The 18,665-nt window shown below is 36.3% G+C and overlaps 2 protein-coding genes across 2 annotated transcripts in view; both read left to right on the top strand.

Annotated features, from left to right (window-relative positions):
- hspg2 (heparan sulfate proteoglycan 2) overlaps positions 1-10,189 on the top strand; it is a 111,900-nt gene extending 101,711 nt beyond the window's left edge. The window contains 9 exon segments of the mRNA XM_081387286.1: positions 2,070-2,192; positions 3,217-3,273; positions 5,437-5,512; positions 6,009-6,087; positions 6,402-6,449; positions 7,868-7,938; positions 8,143-8,226; positions 8,317-8,420; positions 9,651-10,189. Coding sequence (XP_081243412.1) covers positions 2,070-2,192; positions 3,217-3,273; positions 5,437-5,512; positions 6,009-6,087; positions 6,402-6,449; positions 7,868-7,938; positions 8,143-8,226; positions 8,317-8,420; positions 9,651-9,823 — 815 coding nt within the window. The 3' untranslated portion in view covers positions 9,824-10,189.
- A 4,480-nt stretch (positions 10,190-14,669) lies between these two features.
- On the top strand, positions 14,670-18,559 carry LOC308703027 (mucin-5AC). The gene is made up of 12 exons (XM_081386263.1): positions 14,670-14,851; positions 15,385-15,432; positions 15,557-15,587; positions 15,679-15,705; positions 15,849-16,020; positions 16,098-16,201; positions 16,322-16,493; positions 16,999-17,102; positions 17,426-17,600; positions 17,683-17,786; positions 17,880-18,048; positions 18,149-18,559. The coding sequence occupies exons 2-12, from the start codon at positions 15,421-15,423 to the stop codon at positions 18,309-18,311; spliced, it is 1,233 nt and encodes a 410-aa protein (XP_081242389.1). The 5' UTR covers positions 14,670-14,851; positions 15,385-15,420; the 3' UTR covers positions 18,312-18,559.
- Positions 18,560-18,665: the final 106 nt, after the last annotated feature.

Here is an 18,665-nt window from a genome sequence, read left to right as displayed (position 1 = left end):
ATATATTTAATGTATTTTTTATATATATTTTTAAGGGATCAGGGATGGATTTTTAAAATTATTTTAATATGTTCCTTGAAATTTACGCATAATATTAATAAGGTTTTTTTGCACAAAAAAAAAGTGATGTGACACTGAACACTGGAGTAATGATGCTGAAAATTCAGCTTTGCCAACAAAGGAATAAATTACATTTTAAAATATATTCAAATAGAAAAGTTATTTTAAATTGTAATAATATTTCAACATTTTTACCGTTTTTTTGTTGTTGTTGTTGTTGTATTTTTTAATCAAATAAAAGAGGTGAGTATAAGAGACTTCTTTCAAAAACATTAAAAAATCTCACCAATCCCAAACTTTTGAACGGCAGTGTATATACTGTATATGCGGCTCCTTTAAGGTTTGTCAGCAAATGACCACTGTTATGATTGGCGACCTCATGAATAGGAAAAAATATCAATGCCCACTCCCTATTGCACGCGAGTAAGTGTTTTGAAAAAATCCATATAAAACCGTCCTTTACAGACAACGCATAATGAACTCATTTACTTACGGTTTGCGATGTAACTCAGTAGCACCTCAATGCAGTACATGAGATCCGGGGGGGCGGAGTTGGATCCAGATATAAGGGGTGGAGATTGGTAGGTTTAGGGGTGGGTTTAGGGATTAAGGGGTGGAGATGGGTAGGTTTAGGGGTGGGTTTAGGGATCAGGGGGTGGAGACGGGTAGGTTTAGGTATATGTAAGGTGGGAGGAGTTGGATTTTATCCGACTCCTCCCCGTGGATTTCATGTTCCGCAGTGAGGACCATCTCATGTAACTGCTGACATATCCAATACAGTTGGCTGCTAAAAACTAAAGTTTATTTGCGAACTCTCCATTACACTGTGCCTCATTCACAAAACAAAATGCTCTGAACAAACATATAATCGTCCAGCGCGATCCGTGACGCTGTTAAATCCAGCGATCCCTCTGAAGTCTGTACAGAGAAGCAAACGAGCCATTTAAACTGGATGCGTTAAAAACGAACGTCCTTTCACTCTTCCATTTGTCCTGTTGTCGACAGACTCAAGCGTGCATCTGTATACTGTATTCAGAGTAAACAGCGTCAGTGATTGTAATGGGTTCTATTTGCTTTTGACACGATGTGATGCAATGCTCACATCTAGTGTAGGCAAATGTCAGCCATTAAAGGGATAGTTCGGCCAAAAATGATATTAACCCATGATTTACTCACCCTCAAGCCATTCGAGATGCATATGTCAATCTTTTTTCAGACGAACACATTTTCAGTTATTTTATAAATGAAAATATCTTGCTTCCGGCAACGGTCAACGCGCGTTCACGGGAGATGGCTGCCGATGTATGACGTAGGACGTAGCGTAGGAAGCGTCGTGACGTAGAACGAAGTACAGCTAAATCAAACGCTACGTCCTACGTCATACGCCGGCATCCATCTCCCGTGAACGCGCGTCAACCATTGCCGGAAGCAAGATATTTTCATTTATAAAGTTTTAAATATGTATATTTTTACAACAAAACCACACGGATTACCCTCAGAAGGCCTTCGTTTATCCCCCTGGAGCCGGATGGATTACTTTTGTGAAGGATGCATGCACATTTTGGGACTTGAAGGAGGTGGACCCCATAGGTTCACATTATAACCACTGAAAGATCTAAGACATTTTCTAAAATAACTGAAAATGTGTTCGTCTGAAAAATGATTGACATATGCATCTCGAATGGCTTGAGGGTGAGTAAATCATGGGTTAAATATCATTTTTGGCCGAACTATCCCTTTAAGCAACTGAATGCCAATGGGCGGGGCCTATGGTGCGATGATGTTTAACTATTTGTCAATATCTTGCTCTGGAGGCAGTTATATGAAAATGAATTTGCCCGTGTCACATCACATGTCACTCAATATCAAAATGTTTTAATGGTTCAAAGACATCCTGCATGTTAAGCTTGTTAAGGCTCTGAAAATTCTCATTATTAAATTTTATTTCAAAGAATTATTTAATCCAGATTTTATTCCTTTTTTTCCTCCCATATTTTGGTGTTCTTCAGGTGACCGTTGTGAAATAGTGAGGGACACCTGTCGAGATTCTTCTCAGTGCCAGAACGGTGGCAGCTGTGTGAATAACCACTGTGTGTGTCTGGCCGGCTACACAGGCCGACACTGTGAGAAAGGTCAGTTCACAACTGCTTGATGTTTAACGCATTGTTTTGCTAAATCTTTTTGCATATGATCTTTCCCTTCCGATTAGCAACTTGCATTGCTGCAAATATAGGTATACTGTACACTTTTTGCATTTATTTTTCTATTATATTATAAATAATTGTCAACTCATTCTATACAGTCAACTTTATCATTAAGAATATATTATGAGGAGAATGGTGCTAGGTATTATATTTATCAATGTATGCTTTTATTTTACAAACCTTAGTCTTGGGCACAATAAAAGCTCATGTACATTTCCACTGTTATTGCCATGAAGAAAAAAAGATTCATAGAACGGATACGACCCAAATAGCTGTATGAGCAAAAAATATGATGATGTCAAAATGTTTCCCATACCAGTGCTATTTTAGTATTATTCATATACTATTATACTATTTATTCATATTCTCAATTATCTTTTTTTTTTTTTTTTGGTTGGGTTCATTCTAATAGTAGTTTGAGTTTTAGCAATTTTGCTATGTGCTTTTGTAATTTTTTATTTTATTTCACATATCTTATTTCAGCTTTTCTCAGTTAATGGAAATACTTTTACAGTTTTTGCTTTGGTTAACAATAACAACGCTGTTCCATACAACTATTCTACATTACATGTCTTAATGTCATTTAAGATGAGATAAACATGCAGCTAACCAACGTCAATATATGTGCAATGTGACTCTAAATCGCTTTATTATTCTTACTGATATTCTTATTAGGTCTCTTTACACCCCGTTTGCCTCATTTGTCATTTGACAGAATTCACTTTCTCTGTGGGAGTAAAGACATTTCTCTGTAGTTTCATAGCATTCGACTGAAGCGCAGCTGTAAGTGATTCATCATAAGGCACCATAGGGAAATCGTTCTCCATAACGCACCGTATCGACATCAGTCAGGCTGTCGTACGTCATCCAGCAGTAGCGTGTTGGCCGGTGAAAGGCCACGTGTGAATGTATCTCACCCCTGCACTCTCATGGCTATATCCCACACACACAGGGCAGGAGTCCAGCTTCACCGAGGCGCTGTGGAATTTGGAGGGTAGTGGGGGAAATGGTACAGTATGACTGCAATCTGCCTGACACGCTCGTCACTAACCAGGGGCGAGCGTCCTCCTCAGGGCCTCCTCAGCCCATCTAACACCACCAATAAAACAACAACAACAACAAACGTCTACAATGGGGGGGAAACAAGCAATACAGGAAGTGAAGCATTTTAGGGGTCTGTTTACAGAGCTTTCATTAGGACCATCAGAAGCAAAGTCAAGCACCTTTCTGATAAATGTATTCATCTTGATTTAAATACATTTTTTTATTCTTCAGTGTTGTTGATTTAAATCCTTATTAAAATGATCCTGATAAAAGTAACTTAAAACAACCTTAAAACAAGGTTTTACAGATAATATCTTGAATTAAGTTTATTTTACAAGTTTTAAGCATAAATCTAAATTGACTGAGGTGTATTCTTTAAACTATTTGTCAATGGGTAAAAAAAAATGTCTGAAGGATTATGTGACACTGACGACTGGGGTAATGGCTGCTGAAAATGCTTAATTTTAAGTTGTAATAATATTTCACTGTACTACTGCGTTTACTGTATTTATGATCAAATAAATGCAGTCTTGATGAGCATAAAATACTTCTTACAAAAACATAGAAAAGTTACAGTTTTACTGACCCGAAACTTTTGTACAGTAGTGTATGTATAGTGATTTAATGATGTAATTAATATCTAATAGGTGCTTGACTTTTCTGTTAGTGTTCAAAAGCAAGAAAATAGGAAAAAATGTATAAAAGCTTACTGATACTGATGCCTTGTAAATAGATCCCTGAAATAATGTGCTATCAAAATGAATGGTCTCATCTGCACTCTGCACTTAATCGGTTACTGTGTCCTCTGTGAAGTTTTAAATGTAATGTTGAGGGGGAATTCTGTGTCTTCGTTGTAAAATGCTTAGGGTACTTTTTGGTGCAGTTTTTGTGGGTAGTGTTACTTGTGACGGTTGCAACGGCGCAATATTTTCTTAAGGCAAACATATACATAGAATTCCCCTTTAGCATCTCCTGAGGCGTCTTGTCCGGTCAGTCGCTCGGCCTCTCGCTGCAGTTTCAATTTGTCATCTCTTTCTCATTAAATCCTTGTTTCTCTTTGTTCGAAAACCAACAACCAACATCTTTTCCGCACTGGCACTTTCACCTACAGCAGTGTCTGTAAACAAAATGTCCTCACACTGTGAACAAACATATGTTTTAGTACTAACCACTGAATATCATTCTTTTAAACACTTGAGCTAACTAGACAGGTGAGTATACGTCCAGAAACATTGAGCATGAAGCACTTATTGATGAGCACTCAACTGCTCGAGGGTTATTACGTGGTTCCAGAGAATGCTTTTTGAGGAATGCTCAGTGTTGTTCTCAACTGTGAATGTTACTTCAACAGCAGTGTGTATTTGCATTCATTTTTATTTATCTCATGGAGATAAATTACATTTATGTTGGATTTTATCTGGTTTTTATTATGAATTGCTTTTGATGCACATTTGTATTTTTCTCACAATGCAACAAGCCTGTTATTTGGGATCATGCATTTTTAACTTATAAAGATAAATATTAATTAATCAGAATTCAGATTTAAAGGTACAGTAAGCGATTTCTGAGATCAGACCGAGCACCACGACACACTTGTAGCTAATCCGCAGGAATGTCACTGGGAAAAGGAGGGTTATGATCAGGCAAGAGCTTTAAGACCAGCGTTAATATTAGAAAAGCTTTCCGGCGCTGGAGAGACCTACGTGGGAAGGCCTGAAAACGGATACAGAGGTTGCTTTGTTTCTGCTCCATACGTGAGTAACATTGGTTTTGCTATGTTTCAGAGGAGCGAGATATGCTGTTGTTGTAATGTTAGCTATATTAACAGGACAGGCTGGAGCTGGTGTACTGCTGGCAATTAACAGACCGCTTTTGCTTGTATGTACTTTTGTAAACTGTATGCTCATTTTTGTCCTTCCTTGTCAATCGTTTGTCATCTTTGTTGATTTCAAATATCAACAGTGTTTCTCAGAAATCGCTTACTGCACCTTTAATGTAGTCAGGGGTCAGTTCTGTTCATCGTCTGCTTATTCTGCTATTTGGTGAAGCTCCACATGGTGGTAGTATAATCCAAAGTGTTGGCACCTTTTTGCAGTTTGAGATTTATTTTTTGGTTTCTCTTTTGCAGACTCTCCCATAGAATATTCTGCATATTTCCATAGTAATGGATATCTGGCCCTTCCAAAGCCCATGTTCCCACGAAGGTGAGGGCATTTCATATGTGAAACTAATAATGACTGTGTTCAATGTTCATTTTAACTGACTTAATTAGCCATTTAAATGAATGCTGTCAAGTTCAGCAGTTTTTACCATAGGAAACTTCAGTAACACTTTAGTTTAGGGTCCATTTCTAACTATTAACTAGTTGCTTATTAGCAGGCATATTACTAGGGTATTGGTTGTTTGGTTCTTATAAAACACATATTAATGCCTTATTCTCTATGACCATATTCTACATCCTATAATCTTACACAATACCTAAACTTAAAACCGAACTGTTCATAAGCAGTAATTAGGAGTTTATTGAGGCAAAAGTCGCAGTTAATAGTGAGAATTGGACCCTAAACTAAAGTGTGACCAAAACTACGTAGTTTTGAACACCGAACATCCCTGAAAGGGTAGTTTTGTTTTGCTTAAGATGAGTATTTATTGTTTTTTTATAATGCTGTCCAGCACTATTGACGGTTTGATTTGTTTCAGTGCTCCTGACTCTCCAGAGACCATTGAGTTAGAGATCAACACTGTGTCTGAAGACGGCCTCATCCTGTGGCAGGGCGTGGTATGTTTGTACACATGAGCCCCCTGCTGGATCTTATGACACATGCACTCAGGGTCCAAAATAAATAACAAATAAGTATTTTTTAGTGGCCATGAAATAGCATTTTATATATATATATATTTTTACATCAGATTTTAGACCATGCATGGGCAGGGTCCAAATGTTAAATATTTAAATTTCATATTCATCCTCATTTGACTAAAATGAGTTTGCTTGGAGCTGGTTTGGAATATGCTTTTGTCCCTCACCTCTAAAGCACATTTTAATGGCTGCACTGCATGTTTGCCTGGCTAACTCACCTTCATCCTCCTCAGGAGCCTGCAGGCGCTCTAAGCCTCCGTACGAAGCATGCTAGTATAAAGGTATCCACTCCTCACAAGCAGTCAGACACATAAGTATGTCTGCATTAGTGTGGACGTATCATTATCTTTCACTCACAGCGCACTACTTGCTGGCACAGTTGCTCAAGAGCACAATTATACTAAAGATCTCAGTATTTGTTACATAACTTGGTTAATTACTGCCTGTTAACTGTGAATTCATTTGTAAATGACAAACTCAGGCATTATGAACATGTACTTCAGTTATTGTCTGCATGTGTTATGTGTGATTTCAGATTTGTTCATCTCATAATTAACCTTATGTTTGTCACCTGCTTTTCCACCTGTTCAGTCAACACAACTGTTACTGCAACAGTTTATCGCATTCATTTGGCACTTTTAACAAATAAGGTACAAAATAGGACATGAGGTTGTTGACTTAATCTCAAAACTGTGTTAATCCAGTTAGTTATTAATTAACCGGTTTGGATTGAATTTCAGCAAATTGTCATACATTTGATGTGTTTAAAATTAGCTAGGTTACCTTTCTTAAATGTCTTACAGTTCTCACAACAATAACAACAAACATTGAATTTGTGCTTTTAAAAAGTCATTGGACACCGAAGTGTACCATATGTGAAAGTGCCATTAAAGTTAATCATTTTCCAAACCTTGTTATGGAAATGAAGATGTTCTGATTATAATTTTTGTTATTTTTTTACTATCACTAATCACTAATATTAAACATAAGAGAAACGTTATTTGTAGAGACATTTTCATCAGTATACACTACCATTCAAAAATTTGGGCACAGATTTATAATGTTACAAAAGATTTCTATTTCGAATAAATGCTGTTCTTTTGATCTTTCCAAAATGTATCAAGGTTGCCACAAAAATATTTAGCAGTTTTAACAGTTTTCAAGATTGATAACAATTTTTACGGTTTTTATACTAATATTAATTATACTATTAATTATAATATTATACTAAATCAGCATATTAGAATGATTTCTGAAGGATCATGTGAAAGACTGGCGTAATGATGCCGAAATTCAGCATTGACATCACAGGATTTATAGTATGTTTTAAAATATATTAAAATAGAAAACAGTTATTTATATTATAATAATATTTCATAATATTACCATTGTACTGTATTTTTATTAAACAATTGCAGCCTTGGTGAGCGTAAGCATAAGACTTTCGTATTGACCCCAAACTTTTCAACGGTTGTGTATATCGGTTTTTATTAGTATTATTATTACAGTGGGATTAATGTTTTTAAATGAAATGTCTTGGTAGCTGTAGTATAGAAGTAATTCAGTTGCTGAAACAGATCCACATCCATTTATTTCTAACATGCAACATAGTGTCATTTTGGTCTGTGGTTTACATCCATATTCCTTCCCAATGACTCAGAGAGACTGACTTGAATATTTCACTGAAAATACTTTCTAGGAGTTTGGACATCAAGGAAAGGGGAAGGACTTTATAAGTATTGGTTTACAAAATGGACATCTTGCGTTTAGGTGAGTAAATGAGAACATTTGCACACTAACAAACCACATAGGTTAATGGGTAGAGTCTAATATGATATGATGACAGTATAATTACCTGATGTTTGATCTAATAAAAGGTATCAAGACTTTGTTAATGGGGTTCTTAGCTGCTACAACTAAGTTTCAGTTGCTTACTTTTTAGCTGGTCATGATGTGCCCTTGTTTCTCCGATAGTTACCAGCTGGGCAGCGGAGAGGCTCAGATTCTCTCCAGAAAGCCTGTCAACGATGGACAGTGGCACATGATCACTGCAGTTCGGTAATGCTCCTTACCGCTCCAAACCATAATAGAACCTATAAAAGGTTATAAGAAAGATAATTGTGAGTGTTCTTTACGTGTCTTGAACAGAACGGGTAAGCAGGGCTACCTCCAGATCGATGGAGGATCTGTCCAACGTGGACAATCACAAGGCAAAAGCATTATGGTGAACACCAAAGGCAACATATACTTGGGTAAGGATAATATAACAGTTGTATTTGTTTCCTTGTAGCCTGCTTAGCAGAGTAATGTGATGAAAATGTGTGCATTTATTTGTGTCTATTAAGGTCCACAATGTCAGCCATGTAGTCTGTAGAGTACACAGATGTAATTCTGAAAAAAAAAAAAAAAAAAAAAAAAAAAAATATATATATATATATATATATATATTATATATATATATATATTATATATATATATATATATATATATATATATATATATATATATATATATAAATAAATAAATATATATATAAATTCTATAAATGCACTACCATTGGTAAAGTTCTTTTAAGAAATTAGCATTTTTATTCAGCAAGGTTTCATTCAATTGTTCAAACGTGAAGTAAAGATATTTATAATGTTACAAAATATTTCCATTTCAAAATAAATGCTTTCTGTTCATCAAAAAATCCTGAAAAAAATCATGGTTTCCACAAAAATATTAAGCAGCAAACACTGTTTTCAATAGTAAGAACTGTTTCTTGAGGATGATTTCTGAAGGATCATGTGACACTGAAGACTGGAGTAATGATGCTGAAAATTCAGCTTTGACATCACAGGAATTTTAAATATAAACCAGGTTTTGTTGTAATTGTAATAATATTTCACAATAGTACTGTTTTTAATCAAATAAATGCAGCCTTTGTGACTTAAAAACATTAAAACTGTCCCTAAACTTTTAAACAGTAGTGTACATATTTTTGTAGTTTGAAGGATAAAAATTATTTAAAAAAAATAAAACTATGCTCTCTGTAAAAGACATTAGGATTTATCACAAAAATTAAGTCGACACTACACTAAAGGTAAAAATTATATTTTTCAATCACAAATTAGCTTTCAACTTAAACATCAGTTTCAGCGAGGAAACACAAATATTGTCAAAAATGGTATTTAATAAGTATTTATATGAGATTTCCGCTAAACATTACAGGAACCGAAATTTGCAAACAGTTTCTCACCTATATTATGACATTACAGAATCTGTTTATATAATATTTACTTCCGGATTTATTCACACAACAACCATATACACAGTGTCTCAATTTCTATTATACTTTTGGGGCAGCTTGGCTCTAATGTCTTACCAAAATGCGAAAACATGCCTTACGTTCTGATGCCCCCTACAGATGATATATAGAAATGTCTTTTTCTTGTAGAACATTTGAATGTGAAGTAAGATTGTTTGTATTTGGACTGTAGGTGGGGCTCCAGACATGAAAGCATTGACCGGTGGGAAGTATTCCTCGGGGATCACAGGCTGCGTGAAGAACCTCTCGCTGATGAACGCTCGACCGGGAGAACAGCCAGCGCGACCCATCGACCTGCAGGTCCACGCAGAGGAGGGCATCAACGTGGAGCGCTGCTCAACATAGACGCAGTACTAAAACAATACCAGAGACTACAGAAAAACAATCCTCATCCACATTCACACTGAGAAACTTGCATTTCTCAAATGCTTACAGGACAAACTACAGTCACACTTTAAGAGACACACACTGATACGTGTTTCTTGGTGCTTCACCGCAACCAAAAAAAAAAAAAAAACCACACGAAAGGATTCTTAAACCAAAAAAAAGAGAGAAAGAAAAATGTATGATATTAACAAGTCTTCAATTTTTCCGTGTTTTATGCTCAATGAAGGACTTATTAACACAGAAGCTCAGTTTACATACTCCGAACAGTAGCTTTTTAGCCATGAGAAAAAGACGACAAAAGGTTTTAAAAAATAAACATGATGAGCCTTCTATGGTGGGTCAGATCCTATGGAATCGGAGATGTTTTTACAGCACTGAATTTTTATTTATAAGCATATTAATCTATATATATATATATATATATATATATTATATTTGTGGAGGGAAATGCAAGCTAACAATAACCTGCTCATTTGTTTTCCTAGCAGTGATTCTAGGCTCTAATATTGCGTGTCTGAGGTTTAGTGCCCGAGCTGTGTTAATACTTGAAGACTCCGTTGCCTTCTTTTACTCTGTATTAGGGCCGGTGGGGACGAGCATGCTTAGTTAGATACAATGAGGAACGGGTCTCTGAGGTCACAGCACAGAAGACATCATGATGCATCTCATTCTCAGGTGAAGATTGTTGCTAAAAAATACAAATTGGGAGATCATATATATGGTGTAAACTGTATATATTTCACATGATATACCTTCCATGTTTGGTAACATTGTTATGTCTGGTAATAAATGAAAAAACATATGGTGCTAAATTCAGACAAGACAAAGGCAACAAAACAAGCACATAACCACAATTTTAGTTTCATGTAATATTTACTTCTCTGGATGGGTCTTGTTTGTTGTAAGTAATAAAAGCCACAGCTTTACAATAAAATAAAATACTGTTTACTGATTACAATCCCTCAAGCCAAAGTATTGAGACTGAAGTTAATCTTAGCAAAGTCTAGATTAAAAATGGATGTGATTTCTCTAAATATTGATTTCAAAAAAATTATAATAATAGCAGGACTAAAGTGCTATTGTAGTGGATCTCAAATGTTACAGAAAATCACTTTGCAGCAGTTTAAATGTTTTTTTTTTTTTCTTCATTCTTCTCTACAACCTCACTAACATATTATTTTTCATGATAGACTGTCTGTTGTTAGGTGTCTTCTGCCATCACATTCATATTCTGTACGAGTCTTACACAATGTGCATTGAACAAAGGAGGAAATGTGTATGTCATGTTCCAGATCCTCCGGAGGCTTAATGGAGAACTGCTACATCTATGGCGTACCGTTCAGGTTCATTAACTCAATCAGAGTGTACAGGAAGTGATTATTTCTGGCTGCTCTCATTGCATTGCAAAATGAGCAGGTCTAAAATGGAGAACAGAGAGAGGAGGCAGAATGGAAGGTCTGCAGATGAAATACTGCCTAGTGAAACCCTTCTTTTATTAGTGCTGTGACTTGGAGCTCTAATGAGCATGCTCGCCCACATGGGCCAGACAGGGGTCAAAGGTCACCTAGGCCCTGTGTGTCTTTTTCACCATTTTATATGATTAAGGCTTGTTTGTTCAATTTCTTTAAACAAAAAAAAAGAGTATTACTGCTTAATTAAAGTTGCTTCACTTTTATTATTATTATTTGATTCTGTCTTTTTGTCATCACTGATTTCTGAGCCTAAAATGGCTTTAAAGCATGATCACACAAGCTGGTGGTGTTTTGCTAATTTGTAATGCCTACTGCACCACTCAAATTTGTGCTTTTGTGTTTGAATTTTGATTTTGAAATCTGATAGGAAATCAAGATTGCAGAGGTAGGGGGTATATAATAATTGCCCCCAATACACATGACTGTGTGAGTTTAGTGTTTGGCAGGCTGGAACCAATAGCCTCTTTAAAAAGTGTTTTTTATGTCAATTTAACTCTTATGACTGTAGGAATTTTTTGAAAGATGAGTAAAAAAAATCTAATGCAAACATCTCTGATGTTATTTATTGAGGTTCATGTTCTCTCTGTTCTTACTAAACCTGCACACTCACTCTACACAAGTCCCTCTGACTTAAATGGCCCCTATTAAGCTAATTTACATCCTCATAATTTAGTTTCTGGGGGTCAACTAGAATAGCTTTACATGATTTAATCGGTAAAAAAAAAAAAAAATCGTATTTTCATTGTTGCAGAACCTGTTAACAATCTGAATGCTCCGCATATTCATAGAAGGGTGTAGAGTTACATTCAAGCTACGTCAAGGCATGAAGATTTTTTTGTTCCAAGGAAAAAACACTTAAATATGTAATTTTAGTGATCAAAGATGAGTTTTAAGGGATAAAATTATTGACTACAGGGGGTCTTTAACATAACATCTCATGTTGCTTGCGAGATGCTGTCTCTTGATGTTGACGCTATGGGAAATGCAAAATGCAGTGTCTCGTTCAGCTCAGGGAACCAGTTTGCATACGCACCTGAGGCATTCCCTTTTGAAGTGAAACTTTGACGCTCTGCCTTTGTGTTGACACTACGGGGAACACAACACCGACTACGCCATAACTGGACCGGAGTCAACCCCAAGGGTGCATCCTAACTTGAGCAAAAAGTTGCACAGTGGCACTACTCCCTAAAGCTAGTGTGCACAGGTGCTAGGGAAAACCTTCCTCCCTGTCTCTGCAAAACAGGCTTAATCCTAGAGCCCCAAGGGCAGAGCACAACATAGCCTCAGCTATACTCTGGTATGCATCGTTCTAAAACCTCTAATCAGTACTTTCAGACTGAGAATACTGAGATAGGCCACAGATGAGGAGTGGACAGCCAACTGTTTCTCTATGATGCAGTCCATCTCTACTCTGCCCAATCTACACCCTTCAGTATTGCCACCTTTCCAAGGGAAGATATGTCCCCACCGCAAAGCATCAGGGAGGGAGGCAAATGAGAAAAAAGGGACATTGCAGTTTGCCCAAACTCTGCGTGTAACATCACAGACGGCCGCCTGCCAATGAATATACTTTAGAAGTGCTTCAGACACCGTTTATGCTGATGGCGTTCCCCATAGCATCAACACCAAGATGCAGCATGAGTACCGGTGAGTATCAGCTCTGAAGGTACGTTATGACGTCAACTGCTATATCAGTTCGAGCTGGAGTCTGATAATGAGAGTACAGAAGAACAAGCTGACCCAAAACAACTTGCAAACATGACTTGTTCAGGATGTTTCATAATGGTCATTTTTATTTTGTTCACCTTATGTAGTAACAGTGAAGTAAACTATTTTCTTTCTTTATTACCTGCGGGTCGATAGGACGTTATTTTGATTAAAAATAATGTGGGCACATAACTTAAATATGACATGCACAGATAAATCATTTATAATACTGTAATATTCTATAAAAATGCTAATTTTGAATTCATGTTGACTTTAACTCCCTTTGACGTGGACTTTGTGCTTTGTAACTTTGCAGATTGCTCAAACACCTATATTACACATTAAAGGAGTGGTAACATAAAAAGCATACCCTTTACCTATGAACTTAAATATTACATAGAAGCATCATATTCGGTGCTTTAATTCTGACCCCTGTCAGATTATTTCCCCCCAGCATTAGCTTTAGTTATGGGGTTAGGATTAGGCAATCAGGCCTCAACAAGGACTTTTCATGACCTGTGTACAGTAGCCAGCACAAATGTCAACAGGACTTATCATTATTTACTAGATAGTGTTACATTAAGCACCAACACTTCAAAAGAATAATATTTGAAACTAGACTTCCCTGTAATAATGAAGATATAAATTACAGCAACACCTCCCCCTTAGCCTTTCAGAAGAGGCTCATGTTTATAACAATAATCTTGGTGGGTGGATTCATTTAAAGTAATGTAATCCTCTGGTTTTACACAGCACATCTAGGTTATCATCTGTAATCAGATCATTAACAATACTGTAAGTTCTTTTAAAGAAAGTGATTGGATATTCTGCAACCTGAGCTTTATAATTAGTTTATCTGTGTTACTGTATATCTGTTTTTTATTTGTTGAACAACAATTCAGGAGAACAGACACAGTCTCCATGTAATGCTGTCCAGATTTGAGAACCACTGTTCTAAAGCCATACAATAATTATTTCTTCTAGACTTGTAAGTGCCAAATTGCTAATAATGTAATATTAATAAAGAATGTCTTGATTAAGTAAACATTTGTTTTGTTGTGCAATGAGTTAAAGAGTGCATAATCTACATATTTATGTTCATCTTTTGTGAGCTTCAGGAAGTGGAATCAGCACTGTGCATTTCAAGAAACCCGTAAAATTGTGAAGATTGTGAAGCACTAAAATGGCTTGTGCTTTTAATTCTAATTGATCCTGATTCTCATGGCATTGATCTTTATGAAAGGGAGTTTTTTTTTCTTCACATTCACTGTCTGCATTGAGGTTAAATGAATAGCTTGAAGCTTCCCTTTTTGGTGTGGTTTATTGTGTAAAGTATATTGTAACTGATTACAATTGCTGTATTATCTCTTTCTAATGCATGTAGCATGATGAAATTTCTCACTTTTGACATTCTCACATTCCCTTTTAAAGTGAGGAACAAAAGATTAGGTCTTAGTCCAAACTATTCCTATGACATGATCCATGTTCATGACCCACTAGAAAATTCTTGATTGTGGACAGCTTTTGCCATGTGAGATGGGTGTGAGACAGAGAAAGATGGGTGGAGTGCTGGAGATGAATGAAGAGAGGTGAGAAATTAGGTCAAAGCTGACAACAGATTTGCTGCTGCAAGATGGTCTGGGAGGAGCTCACCTGCTTAAAAAGAGAGAGAATTTCAGCAGACAAAAGGAGAGCACGGATAATGTTGTGAAGATACTAACTGCTTCTGCGTGAAGTGATAGATGGTCAAATATTGTGGCATATCACAAGATATATTCTCACTAGCACAATCATCAAGTAAGACTGGGTAAGTTTACTGAATATATATTTTAATTATCTCCCTTTTTTCTTTTTACTGAAACCTTTTGAGTGTTTTTGTGGTTGTGTATTCAATAGGCTAACTGAATAAGAAGAAATTCAAATAGGAATGGTGTCAATTAATTTATTAAGCAATGCCTGTGACTTTTAGCAATGCCATTAATTATTATGATCATTTGTCACACTTATTCAGTTGTGTTTATTCTTAGATTCGTTTTCATGGACTTTTAGCTGGTTATGGTTTGTCACATGTGTTCGTTTGTTTGAGTTTCCCGCTACTCGTCAGTTTCTATGGACACCAATCATCATCACAGCTGTTCTTTAGTTAATCACCTTGTGTATTTTAGTTCCTCGCATTTACTCAATGTTTGTCTGGTCTGTTTGCGTGTATGAGTATTAATATCTGCATTTGAACTTTATTCCTGATAATCTTCTGTCTGACTGCACCTTGCTAACATTATTATTATTATTATTATTATTATTCCATTCTAGACACTGTAATGATTTGTCTTTCTTTTTAAGTTTACCTATTAGATTCCCTACTGAAAAGTCAGAAGAATGAGCAGCAAGGTATGCCACACCTTTTGCTATTATATTATATTATATTATATTATATTATATTATATTATATTATATTATATTATATTATATTATATTAAATATTCAATATTATATTATTATTTTTCTTTTCCAGGTATTTGCAACATGGGTGCTTCTGGCTACAAGTAAGTTTGATTTTATGAAGGAAGATACTGGTAAAAACCGATACTGCTATAAGGGAAATAAAAAAAAAAAAATCAATCTCCTTATTTACAGGTACAATTATCACACTCTCCAATCAGAGTAGGTGCCATTTTCTTATTTAAAAAAAAAAACACTAAATCTTGCATGCTCTGCCTGTCAGCATATTGATATCCTGAAAGACTCTCACTCTGACCATGGTCTACTTTAATTTGCAACAATTTCCCCTGTTTGGTATTTATCAGGTTGTATAAGCAAGTGGTTTGACCGTGATAACCCAGGTGGAATTGGAGATTATGAGCTGTTGGCTGACCTTCTCAGTATGTATCCTGAAGAAATATGCCCGAATCCAATCGGCATAGAGGCCCAGACTATCTCCGGCCAACCAGCATCTCAAACAGGAAACGTCTTTGCAGTGTGAGGTTTATTTCAAACAAATGATTTTACTTGAAGCTTTACAAGATATGTAAATATTATTCTGTGTCTGTCTGAAGATACAATCCAACAACTGGGTTTTCTTGTGTAAACGCAAACCAAGGAGGAGGGTTTTGTGCCGATTACAAGGTGCGCTTCACCTGCCCGGAGGAATGGTGTTCAAGTAAGTGACATTTACACACAAAAACGGACGCTGAGCTGTTAATTTTTTACAATAGAATTCAATGAACTGATCTTTTTTGGTGAATGAACGATATCTGCTCAACTGGTCATCCTCTATTAGAATGTAGGACACCCTGGTTTGACCGAGATAATCCCGGAGGAGAGGGAGACTATGAGACGCTGTCGTTAACCCTGGTAACATACCCACTACAGGCCTGCGCTCAGCCCATCGCCATTGAGGTCACAACCATTAGTGGGACCCCTGTACTGCCGACTGGAAATAATTTTCAAGTGTACGACCAACAATGTCATTCTCTATGCTAAAATTCTTTCAGATTAGAACAATGACATGAATGTATCTTGAATGTGAGATCTACAGTAGACACAATGGCCTTGTCCCACCAAATATTTTTGCACTACTTATGTACTGAATATCTATTGCAGTTCTCTTGATCAGTCTAGTTGCTTGATGTTGCTTAACTTCTTGAAGTGTTTAGAGCAGAATTTTAGAGAATGTAAGCTCATTGCCCTGTATGCGCTTTTAAATTCAGAGAAATACGGATTTAACACTTGGTCGCAGTTGTAGCACTTGCTTGTAGGACTGTGCATTTTCTGAAACACTTGCTCTTGCATATACAGTTGGCCAATTATTTTTCTATGGATGGAAGAGCAGCATAGCTACTGCCAAGTCTCTTAAAAACCTGATTTATAGAAACTGCATGTTAAATTGTATATGCAAGAGCGGGTCCTAGAAGCAAGTCTTTCAATAATGTTAACAGATGCATTTTGTTTTTGCAGATATGATCCAACACAGGGCTTTGCTTGTGTGAATGCACAACAGAATGGAGGGTGTCAAGACTACAGGGTCCGTTTCACATGTCCAACAAGTTTTTGTGTTCCAAGTAAGTATCTTAACTTCATCTACTATAATTTTATTTGTGTGTATGTATATGGGGTTGTATATATTAATACATATACATATACATACACTCAACCCCAAATCCAGAAAAGTGGGGACATCTTGTAAAATAAAATACCATTACGTTGTTCAGAGAAAACATGTACTTTTGTCAGTTTAAAAATAAAGAAATAATCTATTTCTTGATTTTATTGCAATTTGCAAAGTGTCCCAACTTCTGGATTTGGGGTTGTGTGTAGGCCTATATCAGTACACACATTTGTACATGTATATTATTTTGGCATAACTATTATCTCTGTTCATCAGAGTGTGTCACCAGGTGGTTTGATTCTGACAATCCTGATACAAATGGAGGGGATTCTGAACTCTTGACTGCCCTTCTCAGTTTGTATCCTGGGTACATTTGTCCGAATCCACTCGGAATAGAGGCTCAAACCATCTCTGGCCTGCCAGCATCTCAAACTGGAAATGTCTTTCAAGTGTGAGTCTATCAAAGGATCTGAAATGAAACTGTGTAAATGTTTTTTTTTTTATGTTCTAAAGCTCTTTTGTATTTTCTGAAGATTTAATCCGACAACTGGGTTTTCTTGTGTAAACGCAAACCAAAGAGGAGGGATTTGTGACGATTATAAGGTGCGCTTCACCTGCCCACAGGAATGGTGTTCAAGTAAGTGACATTTACACACAATAGAATTCAATGAACTGATCTTTTATTGGTCATGAATGAAAGATATCCACTCAACTGGTCATCCTCTATTAGAATGTAGGACACCCTGGTTTGACCGAGATAATCCCGGAGGAGAGGGAGACTATGAGACGCTGTCATTAACCCTGACAGCATACCCACGACAGGCCTGCGCTCAGCCCATCGCCATTGAGGTCACAACTGTTAGTGGGACCCCAGTACTGCCTGGAAGTAACTTTCAAGTGTAAGTTTAACTATATAATTATTTTATAATAAAATATTACATAATATTATATTAAAAGTAATTTTGTAATGATTGATAGGCATCTACTTTGATTCTGCAGATATGATCCACTTCAGGGCTTTGAGTGTGTGAATATGCCGCGGAGTGGATGGAGCTGTCAGGACTTCAAGGTCCGCTACACGTGTCTGCAAAGTTTCTGCAATACCTCCGTTCTCCCAAGCCTCACACTGGATTTCATTAACATGACTAACTTGCCAGTTTAGGCTAATATCTGTCAAACTAAGCTTTTAATTTACATTTAGATTAGAAACAAATAAAATAAACATTTGATTGCATTGCCATTTCTCGCCTCAGCTCATATCATTGTACCATTGGTAAAGTGCTAAGAACATTGGAAATTGATCATGTAAATTCAAGACTATTTCTATGATCCCTGCATATCAGCAAACTTGTGCACACCTGTATACGTGAAAAATAGTTCAATGTTTATTAAAGGCCTCTAGTTAAATTAACAAGTCAACCATGCTGATTTTTCCTCATAAATAACAGCAAGCATGAAAGTTGGCTGATCATGAAATTCAGACATTAAGTTGTTAATTTTCTTCAAACATATTGTA

This window comes from Scardinius erythrophthalmus (assembly GCF_964197995.2).
Source record: "Scardinius erythrophthalmus genome assembly, chromosome: 15".
In the NCBI taxonomy this organism is placed as follows: Eukaryota; Metazoa; Chordata; class Actinopteri; order Cypriniformes; family Leuciscidae; genus Scardinius; species Scardinius erythrophthalmus.
The sequence above is the reverse complement of the archived record's forward strand: the minus strand, read 5'-3'. Positions and strand labels throughout refer to the sequence as shown.